General features: G+C 39.8%; 1 protein-coding gene across 4 annotated transcripts in view; it reads left to right on the top strand.

Moving 5' to 3' along the window:
• The window catches only part of SLC5A12 (solute carrier family 5 member 12), a 45984-nt gene that overhangs the window by 31075 nt on the left and 1108 nt on the right, over positions 1-13801 (top strand). For 2 of the 4 annotated variants that reach the window (XM_042233299.2, XM_004016352.6), the window contains 5 exons: positions 3275-3342; positions 8496-8582; positions 10469-10635; positions 11699-11802; positions 11999-12126. In XM_042233299.2, coding sequence (XP_042089233.1) covers positions 3275-3342; positions 8496-8582; positions 10469-10635; positions 11699-11802; positions 11999-12126 — 554 coding nt within the window. The remainder of the gene's footprint in view (positions 1-3274; positions 3343-8495; positions 8583-10468; positions 10636-11698; positions 11803-11998; positions 12127-13801) is intronic. The other 2 variants (XM_042233298.2, XM_042233297.2) reach the window with 1 other exon arrangement.

The raw sequence follows: 13801 nt of genomic DNA, 5'->3' as shown, positions 1-13801 counted from the left end.
ATTGATTTTCTAGTAAGTATGGTTATTACCTTCAAATATTGATGGTTTTATGGTATTCTCATTCTTAAATGTTTCTCTAATCTGTGGTTTGTGTTCTCCATATTCTTCACTGTTTCTCTTATTTTCATAATATTTTCCTCTCCCTCTGTGTACTTGAAGGGCTCAGATTTTTTCTCAATGTTATTGTAAGTCTTCCACAAAATAAATTTCTTAATAATAGTGATTTGAATTCTGCTATAGTATTTTGTTCCTCACATTTTACTATTAAAAATACAATCACACAGCAAAGTTTAAAGACATTTATTATGATCTCCTGTATATATACCACCAAGATTCTCCATTAATGCTTTATTGAACTTGATTTTTCACACATCCATCTCTCTATCCATCTATTAATCCATCATATGTTTGATATATTTAAAAGTAAATCCAGACATCAGTACACTTCTCTCTAATTATTTTAGCATATTATTAACTAGAATTCAGTAATTGTTTAAAGTTTTTTAAGTGTAAAATTTATCCACAGTTTCATGGAGAAATGTTAAATAAGCATTTGCTGAGTTTTGAAAAATGCATACACCTGTGTGACTCAGCCACTAGGGATATAAATCATCACCATCACCCTTGAAAGTTCTCTCTTGGTTATTCCGGTCAATTCTTACTTCCACTTCCTTCCAGCAGCAGCCACTATGATATTTTTCATCATAGATTAGTTTTAACTCTTCTAGAATTTTAGGTAATTAGAATCACACAGTACACATTTGTTTTTGTAAGACTCCTTTCACTCAGCATAATATGTTTGAGATACATTCATATTGTTTTGTGTATCAGTATTTCATCTCTTTTTATGGCTGAGTAGTATGACATTGTATAGATACACTGCTGTTTGTTTGTTTGTTTTTTTTAACTTCTATTGGTGTACCCAGATTATTTCAGTCTGAAGTTCTTTTGATACAGCTGCTATGGATATTCTTGTACAAGTCTTTTGTGAACATGTTTTCTTTTCTCTTTAGTATATACCAAGGAGTAGGAGTGCTTGGTCAACTACTATGGTTTTCAATTTCCTTGTAGTCCTTTCTTATCACACCTGGATTCATCCTCACCTAAACTATAGGTGCTTATCCTATCCTGCTGTTTTTTTCTTGCCATTTGTTTCCTCTTGACCTGCGCTTTTCACTTCATTGAGTCCACATGTTTTTGCATAGTATTGAAATTACCAGACAATTTCTAAGTACTTTTTATGGTTCTTAAGGTAAATTATTTCCAGAAAACATACTCTGTATTTGAGCTTTTAAGTTAATATATTCATTTCCTTCTTTGGCAACATTTTGGCATGGATCCTATCTTTATTTTTTCTTTTCACTTATGCTTGAACAAGAGATTGGTGCTGACCAATGTTTGCTAACTGGGTGATTGAACTGCCTTGATTTTTTTTTTTTTTTTACTATCTTGCATAATGAGTTACACGCAGCTAATAGCAGGTGGATGAGCACCACTTCTTATGCAATTTCCAATTTCTAGCAGATATTCAAGAACATGCTGGGTAGAAGTTTCTGCTATGCCCACGGTGTCTTGTCTGATCCTCCAAGCTGTTTGTAACACTGGGAAAATCCATAGGATTTGCTGAAACTGTGGTGCTGTCTCTCTCTTGCACATTTAGTGCTTTGTCTGTGGATGCATACACTCTAGGTCTCCGTGGAACACCACCAATTTTCTCTAAGCCCCTTGCCCCGAAAGTTGCTATTGATTGCGATTTGGTGGACGTATAAAGATTTGGCGGAGGGGGGTACCGAATCAATTCTCTAGTCAGCACAGAAAAGTAGAACCCTTGGATTGAGGGGTGGTTTCCTAGAATCCCATTTGAAATAGATAACCTTTGGCTCAGCAAGAAGATAATTAACAGTTGAGAAAATATATCTTTTAAATTTTCTTCAGGCAGGCAAAATTCTCCTTATTCATGAAGTGATACAGAATTAGGGCAAACATTTATTTCTGATGTCTAATCTATCATCTTTAAAAATAATGGGAGCAATTTTATAATTTTAAAAGGTGTTTATTGGTCAAACTTGGTATTATTGTTATTGTGTAGGTTTCCTCATTTTTCCATGTTTTATTGAGAAATTGGAAAATATAGCTTTAAAGTTGCTACTCTGATTTCATCTTAAAAGTGAATTCCTGATAATAAACATGGATATCATATACCAAATCTGATATAATAATAACAAGCATATAGTACTTGCTATATAACAGGTACTCTTGGATAAATTAATTTAGATGTGATTCCTTCCTAGAATGTGAGATCTTTGGGGGAAGTCGTATTTATAGCATTGGCATTTGGTAAGTGTTTGACATACTTAGTGAAATTAATGGTGACATTGGGAACTGAGTCAAATATTTACCTGCGAGAGAGTTTCAACTAAAATGAGAAAAATCATTTTCTCTATCTCTGTCACTGTGTCTCTGTCTATATCTATCTCCAACTCCTTGTCTCTCACCCTTTCTCATTTAGTCTATGGGTTTTAATGGGAATTGAATAGTTTTAAGGTAGTTTTTAAACAAAGATGTATGAAAACAATTGTTTTTTAAAATATGGCTTAGAAGAAGATATTACCTTTAAAAGATAACCAAGATATGCTGATTCATCCAGCAAGATCCTATGATGCTAGAGGCACACTGTGCAAGATGCTTCAGAGCGTGGTACCCTGATGATCCTCATGGTGCTCCAACATAGCCATGTAAACAAAGAAATCCTTATGCAATATACTGAGGGCCATAAGGAGTTATGAATAAAGCATGAAAAGACCAGAAAAAATTCCCAGATTTGCAAAATCTGTGAGGTAAAGTGTATAGATATTTAGCCATTTTAAAGATGAAAAACTACATGTATCCCAGAGAAGTTAGTAATTTCTTCAGCTGATTATAGGTAAGTGGTTGAAATGGACTTAGTTCTCACTAATTTAGTCTGGATTAGTCTGTAGACCAGTGATTTTTCTACATCTTCATGTTGATTCAACATGACAGTTTCCTTCTTAAATCCTGGAGAGAAGACTTCAGAAGGCTGGATTCCAGCTTATTCTGCCTGACAGAGGAAAGCATGTGTTGGGGGGAGAAAGTCTCATTGGTGCCCTTGTTGGGGCTTGTGATAGCTACCTGGGGTAGACAGTCCTTCCTGAGACCCCTTCCAATTTGGCTTGCATGAGAGAAGACCCTGAGTAGGAGCTCAAGGAATCCCTCAAAGCAGGTTGGATGATAGTCCCGCATTTTCTTTCTTCAGGTCTCTTATTCGGTGTGATATGTACCTCCACAGCTGTGGCTGCATCCCTCATGGGTGGTGTCATACAGGTAATGACAGACCTGAGAACTTATTATTCTTAAATAAAACTAGGATAATCATATTAGTAAAATCAATCATTAAAATGGACATTTATAGAATGCTTATTATGGTCTAGCTGCAGTCTCGAATGTATTACCTCATTTGATCCTCATCACTTCCCTAAGATGTAGTATGAATAATGTACTAATGTCACAGGTGAAGAAACTAAGAAGTAGGGAGGTGAAGAACTGTCCCAAATTCGTATAACTAAAGTATAATAGACCTTGGAAATGAGCCCACCTCTACCTATTAACAATGCTGAACTACCTCCCATATGTTCAACTCCCTGTTCAGCTTATGTCAGCACTAGAAAGTGCTGATAATCTGTTTCAACATTTGTTTTGTAGATGATACAGAAAAAAATGAAAACATCCTGCTCAAGTTCTCCAAGCTAGTTAGTGGTTAAACCATGTTTATGACCCAAGTCTTCTGAGCTCCCCCTTTTCCTTCCTCAAATTGCCCAGCTCACAAAACATCATCAGATAAGCAATCTTCATAGTCTACATCAACCATCTTAATCCTATCACATCTTTGTATAATTTGAACATCCTATATATTTTCTTGGCATGGTTTAGGTTTTCAATACATGCTACTTATATGTAGAAATGAGTGAGAGTGAGTGAATAGTCATCACTGACTTTTATAGGATGTGTTTTAGTTTCCAGAGCAGTGGATCTTGCTTGATCTTTCCAATGGCTCTTTACATAGGTTCCATTATTTCCTTTTTGAAGTACAGGAAACTTAGTTGGCTAGTTTAGTACCGCAACAACCATTTCATCCTCTGCCTTTATAAGACAAGTTGTGGGACTGGAAACGTCCTGTCCTCTGTGCCAAGTATGAGCTATATTTAATGACAGGTACTTGCTGATCTCTTTACAGCTTTTGAGGACTTTGATATCTCCCCCTCCACACAGCAGAACTGACATGTTCATGAAGTTGTCTTTAGTGATCTCAACAGCATTTTTTAAGGTTTGCATGCTTAGTCACTAAGTCATGTCTGACTCTTTGCGACCCTATGGACTATAACCCTCCAGGCTCCTCTGTGCATGGGGATTCTTCAGGCAAGAATACTGGAGTGGGCTGCCATTTCCTTCTCCAGAGGATCTTCTTGACCCAGGGATCAAACCCAACTTCTCCTTTGTCTCCTTCAATGCAGACAGATTCCTTAGCCAGTGAACCATCGGGGAAACCTCTTTTTAAGGTTTATTTCCCCCCATTTCCAAGTTACCTCTGATGTTTTGTGCCCCTTTGTTTTCTCCCCATTTATCCGATCATTATTTACTCTTTTTTCTATTTTTTATTGTGTATAGCTGATTAACAATGTTGTTTTAAGGATGTATCACCATGTCCAATTTGGTGAGAATTTGAAAAAATAAATTGTATTCTTCCAGAGATATTCGCATGTTAAGCTTATTTGCCATTGAGGCATGAAAGGCTCCAGAATAGATAAGGTCTCCTGCAACACTGGTGTAACACGTCAAGCTTACCATGAAGTGGGAGCTGTGAGGGATGTTTGTCCTTATTCAAATAAGTATGCTAGGCTTGCTTCCTTTCTTGATTGGTTAAAATGTGTGTCACAAAGTTCACACAGTTTAGGGGATGCCAGTGGGCAAGAAATGAACACACTGATGTGCTGTTTCCTAGGAGAGAGATTTGTGTCTAAAATGCTCTCCTTGCTTCTCTGAAGACATCTGATTTGACAGGTGCAGAAAGACTAATATACCATTTAATTTTCCAATGCATTACCCTTTCAGAAAACTACAGCACATAGCAAAAGGCTCTGGGAAAACCTAGTAAGCTGTTTCACTTTAAATAAGTGACCGAAGAATCATGTACAGGGAGAGAAGATAGGAGGAGGGGCAGGTAGCACCAGTCAGTTCAGTCAGTCAGTTCAGTCGCTCAGTCATGTCCAACTCTTCGCAGTCCCACGGACTGCAGCACACCAGGCTTCCCTGTCCATCACCAACCCCTGGAGCTTACTCAAACTCATGTCCTTTGAGATCGTGATGCCATCCAACCATTTCATTCTCTGTTGTCCCCTTCTCCTCCTGCTTTCAATCTTTCCCAGCATTAGGGTCTTTTCCAATGAGTCAGTTCTTTGCAGTAGGTGGCCAAAATATTGGAGTTTCAGCTTCAGCATCAGTCCTTACAGTGTATATTCAGGACTGATCTCCTTTAGGATGGACTGGTTGGATCTCCTTGGAATACAAGGGACTCTCAAGAATCTTCTCCAACAACACAGTTCAAAAGCATCACTCCTTCAGCTCTCAGCTTTCTTTATAGTCCAACTCTTACATCCATACATGACTACTGGAAAAACCATAGCTTTGACTAGACAGACCTTTGTCAGCCATATCAGTAGAGTAACCAATGGAGATCTGATAACTAACGATTTGTGGAGTTCTGTCTGGGAAAAGCCATTCTATCTATTATGTTGCTGTCTTAATGGCCATCAGCTACTGGGTTGGTCAAAAAGTTCATTCAGGATCTTCCAGAAAACTGGAATGTACTCTCTGGCCAACTCAATAGTTCTGCTAAGGGCTGCAGTGACCCCTGTTATTGTTGTTCAGTTGCTAAGTCATGTCTGACTGTTTGCAACCCCACAGACTGCAGCACTCCAGGCTTCCCATGCACACCACGATCTCTAGACTTGTTTTTTTCCCCAATTTAAGAAAGTGATCTCTCTTTCTTTTGAAGTATAAAAAAAAATACATTCTAGATTTCAAAAGAGTCCAACTATCATATGACACACCTCAGGGATCAGAGAGCTCACCAACAGGGGAGGTAAGAAGATAATAGTAAGATGATAATAATGGTGGATAATATTTTGGGAGTGATTATCATGTTCTCCAGAGTGCCCAGGTTCTATTTAGATTCTATTGGATTCCACATTGAATACTCTCAAACAGGCACACACACAAAAATCCTAGGAAGCAGGTATTAGAAGCAGGTATTTTGATCCCCATTTGTCATCTGGGAAGGCTAGGATACCTTAGTCCTGAAACACATTTCTTTAGCTGTGATCCTCTCCTTGCAGCAGGGGCTTAAATGAGATTTGGCCACTGGGGGTAAGGACTATTAAATGATCTCTGTCTTCCTTCAATTAAACATACTTAATGACAAAAAGAAAGATAAGAAATTGAAGTTGGTTTTGTATATTACAGAAATATGTATTTTTAAAATCCAGAAACTCTTTGATTTATTTCTCTTTTATCACAAGAAGACTTCCCCCTTACCCGGGGCATATTGGCTAAGGACTTTGTAAGAGATTGTTCATTATTTTTCTCTTATGGGGGAAATAAACATTTTCCTAATTTATTGATTCTCCCATATAATAGCTAGTAAGTTAGCTTCCAAATTCAGCAACCACAGCAACTAGAAATTAATACTATCAATCAGCGGAGAAAATGTGAAGACTGTTAAGTACTGACTTTGGGGAAGAGTATCTACTGTAATTTTATCTATCTCCATCTTGTCAAAGATCTATCTGTGGCATTGATTTCTCTAAAAATTATCCTGGAAAAGCAATCATAACAGTGCATTTTAGCTCATTTTTCTGGACAAAAGAATTTATATTATAGCTGGAGTGGACTTGAAGTCCCCTTGGTCCTACTTCTATTTTTTTTTTTTAAAGAAAGAAGACTCTCTGAAGTGAAATAAATCTGAATTAATAACTGAAGTTTCACCAGATCATATTTACATGTGGCAGAGTCAAATGAGAATCTAAATATTCTCTTAGTAATGAACTATTTCAAATAACTTTTTCCCCTTAAGCAGAAAAAAGGAGACCATGATGGTTTTCCATGCTTTTGTCTTTTTTTTTAGGTGGGACTTGCTTTTAGAAGAGAAAATATGGGTTTTAGAGCCAAGCAAAACTGACTTCAGACTTTTAAATCTCACCTCTACAACATTCTAACTGAGAGTATACCTTGAATATGTTTTCTTTCAGTCCAAATTTCTCATCTGTAAAATCCAGTTAGTGCTATCAACTAAGCAGGGTAATTGTGGGGATGAAATGAGATCATTTGTTTATAGTACCAATTCATCTCTATTATCTGACGCATAAGACATGGAGCTGGTGCCTGACAAACAGAAAAGATGTATAAACTGTTTAGAACATTCTCATCACAGCCCCTTGATCTAAGAGCCCTGCAGTTGTATGGATAGAACTAGGGTTGCACTGCAGAGTAGCTTTGTGTGTGTGTGCGTGTGTGTGTCTGTGTGTGTGCATGCACGCACATACTTAAGTCATGCTTCCTTCCAGGCTTATCAGTGCCTGCGTATGTTCAAGACTTTTGAAAAGCCATGGCACAAGACTATATAGATTGATAGAAAACTAGTTTAATTAAAACCCATTTCCAATTCACTGGGTTCAATAACTTAAAGGCTAAGAGAGATGGAAATGCATTTGCCAAACTCCCTCTATATCCAAAAGAGACGGAGCCATAACAATGGGATATAGGATATGGAGTATCCAATGGCCTCCCCACCATGTTCCAAATTAATGCTGCAACATCCTTGAGGTATTCTGGTGAGATAGCAAGAGGGGGTTAACAATTATTGTCAAAATAAAGAGTTGTTCAAACTAAATTAAAACAACTGGATCAACTGCATAAGATATGCAACCAAGTTATAGATGTATTTATTAAATACATTGTTTAAAAATCTTTCTTTTAAAAAATTGTGTTACAATTCCCTTACCATGCCGTGTTAGTTTCTAGTTTCATTGCTGTACAATGAAGCGAGTCAGTCATATGTATACATACATCCCCTCCCACTTGGGCCTCTCTCCCACCCCCCTACAAAAGCTTTTTGACAAGATAGAAAATATAAACAAATCAGTAATTTCCAGCTTGCGGGAAAACTTATTCTACTAAATCTAAATTGTCTGTGTTCACACATACACACACAAGTATGTTTATAGATATTTTTGGTTTTTTACATAATGCTTATCAATGGGCCCAGAAGGGAGAAATTATTTTGAGAAAGCATATGATTAATAAGTGACAAGGTCAGGACTAGGACTGTATTTCATCACATGTCCAAGAAAGGGAGTTGGTCCTGGGTGGGCCACAGATTCAGGGGACTATAGTTTGTTGATCTGATCTGCTTTGCTCCACAGGCTGCCCTCAGCATCCACGGTATGTGTGGGGGGCCAATGCTGGGCTTGTTCTCTCTGGGAATCTTGTTCCCTTTTGTGAACTGGAAGGTAAGTCTGCACACTTCCCCTCTGCACACTTCCAGCTGAGACCAGGCCCAGACACTCTCTCTTCTCTCAGTCCTCCTTGGAAAGGCCATTTGTCTTTGCCAGAAAAAAATGAGGTCTTCTTTCCATAGTAGATCTAAATAGAGCCCTAGCCCTCCAATCTCTGAATCTGTGAGTCTGTATTAAGAGCAGAAAACAAAGTAAGAGCCAGTCATGAAATATCATATGTTATGGCATCAATGCGAACTCTTTAGGGTTTAAGTTGTCTTCTCTAAATTAAGAGCCCACAAAATGAAATATAAAACAGATACTAAGATCAGAAATAGTTTAGTTAAAACCCAACTTTGAAAACTTTAAAAGTGTAAATTTTCTTTTCTATAGTTACCCCAAATTATAAGTAACTTAATTCAGCTAATTAACTAATTGAAGAAGGAGAGAGGAGACCAGCCTGCATAATAGCTGAGTATTCTTGGTTTTGATGAAGATACAAATACTAGATACCATACAAGCTAATGTGTGTGTGTGAGTGCTAAGTCACTTCAGTCGTGTCCAACTCTTTGTGACATTATGGACTCTAGCCCACCAGGCTCCTATGTCTGTGGGATTCTCCAGGAAAGAATACCAGAGTGGGTTTCCATGCCCTCCTCCAGGGAATCTTCCCAACCCAGGGATCAAACCCACTTCTCTTATGTTTCCTGCATTGGCAGGCAGTTTTTCCTTTACCACCTGGCACCACTGGGGAAGCCTCAGCACAAGCTAATGGTATGTCCTTAAGTAAATGTTGGTTGGATGACTGTGTAGTAAAAATAAATCAAAGGGATCACTTATTTGGAAATGTAATACAATGCTCTGTTATTGCAAATACTTTTCTGATCATTAATTTATGGCATCTGGTGGTACTAGTGGTAAAGAATCCACCTGCCAATGCAGGAGACTCAAAAAATGTGGGTTCTATCTATGGGTCTGGAAGATCACTGGAGGAGGTAAAGGCAACTTACCCCAGTATTCTTGCCAGGAAAATACTATGGACAGAGGAGCCTGTTAGGCTACAGTCCACAGCGTTGTAGTCAGACATGACTGAGCAAACATGTGCAGTGTAGCCCAAGGGCCCTAGCAGTCAAGTCATATTCCTTGCTTTAGTTCCGCCAGACAATAACAAACAGAACATTCTGGTGCTGTAATTGAAGAGACATTTTCATGAATAAATAGAGAAACTGACAAGTTGTTTTCTATCACATAGAAAGTTCAGCTATCTGGCACAGACCAGCAAGATTCAGTTTTAGTTTTTGGTGGTCCTGATCCCTGCTGGGTTATTCTGTTTCCTCGGAAGGAGGAGTGAGTGACTCACTGACTTTTAACTTTTGATCAAGGAGTATGACCCTTAAGTGACATGACGAAGATTTACACTCAAACCAAAAACTCCAAACCTGGGAGTCCAAGGACCGTGACCAGCATCACCTGGGAAGAGATATAGGGATAAAAATTTCTGTATCACAGCCTACAGTGGATGTCAGGGGAAAATGACCCCAGTGTCTCCATTATCTGAGGTTTTGCATTCTGAAACTCTTCTGGGAACTGAGGTTCAACAAGTACTTTTTAGTGATAGGAGGGAGAAGCCAAAAGGAGAAGAATAAATCCTGCTAAAATTTACATAGAATGACCACAATAAAATCTTCCAATGTCTTCATCTAAGGAACAATGTGTTCCTAAATAAGGTTGTTGTGGGAGTTTGAAGGCAGGCAGTGTGCTGTTTTGAGCACAAGTGGCCAGGATTGGGGGTAGAAAGCCAGAATCTCTGAGACATAAAGCTTTTCATCTCATTATTCTTTCAATGCCTTTGATCTTTCAATGGTCAGATTTCTCATTAACTTTTGCTTTTCTTTATCAAGGGTGCCCTAGCAGGCCTTCTGACTGGAATCTTCTTGTCATTTTGGGTGGCCATTGGGGCCTTCATTTACCCTGCACCAGCCTCTAAGACATGGCCTTTGCCTTTGTCAACTGACCAGTGTGGCCTATCAAACGTGACGGAATCGGTGCCTCCAGTGCTGTCCAGCAGGTATTCTCACCTTAAAGATGGTGTCAGGTCCCAGAGAGACAGTCACCAAGTTAGAGAAAGGTGCATACTTCATGCTAGGTCTGAGGAGGCCATCTTACTCTCCTAAGAGAGAGTTAGGTGTTCTGGACAGTACCCAGCAATAAAGAGTGCCCCAGGTTTCTGTAAATATGCATTCCCCTGCACCCCAGTGCCCAAGAGTATGCATTCCTCTGCATCCTGGTGCCCAAGGATGAACCTGGCAAGAGCATTAATTGGAAGTCTCAGTTCTCAGGTCCACTATGCTGTTTCTTCCTTCCTGCCTATTCTTATTCTATATTTTTTCTTAGAATACTTAATCCTGGCTCTAACAACCTTTTTTTTTTTTTTTTTGCTTGAATAACAGCTAAGTATTTTTTAAAAACAAGCTGTGGCATCATCTCACATATCAGCCTGGGTTTAACACTCTTTCTGAATATTTTCCAAATCCTTTGTTGCTCTTCTATCAAGGTGTGCTGGTCTATTTTATGATTGTGAACTATTATATGTAGACTTTGTGGCTTACTTATCTTTAATCTCCAGTGTCTGTCACAATTTCTGGCACTAAATCCGGGCTTAGTAAATGTCTGAAATGGAAGGCATGGTCCTTATCGCAATTGTGGCATAGTAGTAGGACTTGTAATTCAGGGATGGACTGAGTTGAGTGGAATATAAAACACAACCACTCTACAGTCAGTTATTTTAAAAAAAAATGATCAAATGGCAAAAAGATAAGCTTTGGGGTTTTGAGAGATTGTTGTTTAGTTGTTCAGTCATGTCTGACTGTTTGTGACCCCATAGACTGTAGCCTGCCAGAATACTCTGTCCTCGGGATTTCCCAGGCAAGAATACTGGCGTGGGTTGCCATTTCCTCCTCCAGGGGATCTTCCCGATCAGGGGTCATACCTGGGTCCCCTGCATTGGCTCTTCATCACTGAGCCACCAGGGAAGACCATTTTAAGAAATGCCGAGCCCGCAGACATCCTCTTAGTCACTGTGAATCATGACTTCACACTCAGAACTGAGGATGTGCTGCTATTCTTCACAGACCCGCCATCGCTGAGACCTGGTATGCCCTCTCCTACCTGCACTACAGCACCGTGGGTTGCCTGGGATGCATAGTTGCTGGAGTAATCATCAGCTTCCTAACAGGCCAGTTACATACATTCCTCTTCTTGGGGCCAAGGAAGACATGGGCTAGTCTTATGCATTGCCAAATGAGGTACCCATCTTACAGGCATGATTTGGGGTTCACCACAAAAAGAGTGACCTAGTTCTCAAATGGACAATCCTTAAAGGAACTCTTGGAAGTGTGCAACACCTAATCCATTTTTGCTTTCATTACTAGGTCGCCAAAAGGGCAAGGATATTCCACCACTGCTAATTAGACCAGTCTGCAATTTATTTTGCTTTTGGTCTAAGAAATACAAAACACTGTGCTGGTGTGGAGTTCAGCATGACAGTGGAACAGAGCAGGTAAGCTGATGTTTGAGCTTCTGAACAATGTGAATTGGCTCAAAAGGATTCTGTTTCTGCCCATTTAAACCATCTGCAAGGCTGGGAGTTGGGAGGGTAGCTGGTGGATATGAGAATCTGAAAGAATCTGGGTTTCCACTTCAGTTACTTCAGCTAAATTCCCTGGTAGCTCAGCTGGTAAAGAATCCACCTGCAATGCAGGAGAGGAGACCCCAGATTGATTCCTGGGTTGGTAAGATCCTGGGCGAATCCTTGGAGAAGGGGATAGGCTACCCACTCCAGTATTCTTAGGCTTCCCTGGTAGCTCAGCTGAATCTGCCTGCAATGTGAGAGATGTGGGTTCGATTCCTGGGTTGGGAAGATCCCCTGGAGAAGGGAACAACTACCCACTCCAGTATTCTGGCCTGGAGAATTTCATGGACTAGTCCATGGGGTTGTAAAGAGTAGGACATGACTGAGCAACTTTCACACTTTTGGAACTTCAGCTTTTACCTGAGAACAAAGGGGAGACCATGGAGTGTGATCTGGACACGAACATGTCTGGTATGTCACAGAGTATAAATATAAAGTAAGATTTATTGGTGGAACTTCTCAGAGAAGCAGCAGGATACATACTATCTCCCAGCTCTCCTCTTATCCTTCCAAGAATCGTGTTTAGGCCACACAGGGTGAGGGAAATTGTCCCAGTGCTGTTAAGGTCTAGAGACACTGCCCGAGTATGATTAAGGTCACATCAGCTCATGACCACCATAACAGTCTGACGTCAGACCAGATTGGACTTACTGACTTGATATAGGAAGCAGGGCTGGGACACCCCAGGGGAGCCAGGGAGTGCTACCCTCAACAAAAGGGTAAGATTGGTGTTTCTGCTGTAGGATTCTAAGAGGGGTCTAAGTAAGGGAGAAAGGACTGGAGGCAAAGCCATCTGCAGCAGCTTTGGTGGAAGAGCAGTAACCACTCAGAGTTACTGTGGCATCTGATAACTCCAGGACCTTGACAGAAGCAATGTTTCCTGTTGGGCTTGCAACTGGTTTTATCCAGGTCTGTCTTCTCAGTCAGATAACAGGCAGGAATTTTTTTCCCTTAAAGTGAGGGCTTATTATCTTTCTTTCAAGCCCAGATATTTCACCCTTTCAGTACTCTAGGAGAGGACTCTTTGCCCTTATCACAGGTCTTAAGTTGTCATTTGTTTCCCCTCTACCCAAAGTATGTGAAGTAAAGCTGAGTTTCATAGTTTTTGCTAAGGAGAGCACCTTCTTGACAGGGGCTCAGAATGGGAAGGCAGTCTATTTGCTGACAAGGCAGCTGGCTAAGCAGTGTATTGTTTGGATAAATGAGTTTGAGGAAGTTCTAGAAAAAAAATAAGAATAATATTATTTACTGCTTTACGGACTTGTCTTCCTGGGCACAAATTTCCTGAGATAAATGGGAAATCTTGCTGATGCAGGCAGCTTCTGTTCCCAAGGCTGAGTCTAGAGTGGGAGGGGACACTTAGTTGTCACTACTGGGCTCCTTTGCCAAGAAATAACACTGAGCAGCCTTCTGCAGAGTTCTCATACAGGGCCCCTGTTGTGACCAGAAGACTTGCTGTTCATGGAAAGGAAGAGGGTGACCACCTTCTGAGACACAAGTTTGTCTCTCCTCAGGAAGTAATACTACCGCTTCACAGGACTAT

The sequence above is a fragment of the Ovis aries genome, chromosome 15 (genome assembly GCF_016772045.2).
Source record: "Ovis aries strain OAR_USU_Benz2616 breed Rambouillet chromosome 15, ARS-UI_Ramb_v3.0, whole genome shotgun sequence".
Taxonomy (NCBI): domain Eukaryota; kingdom Metazoa; phylum Chordata; class Mammalia; order Artiodactyla; family Bovidae; genus Ovis; species Ovis aries.
Note: the sequence above shows the minus strand (reverse complement) of the source record. Positions and strands in the feature narration are given on the sequence as shown.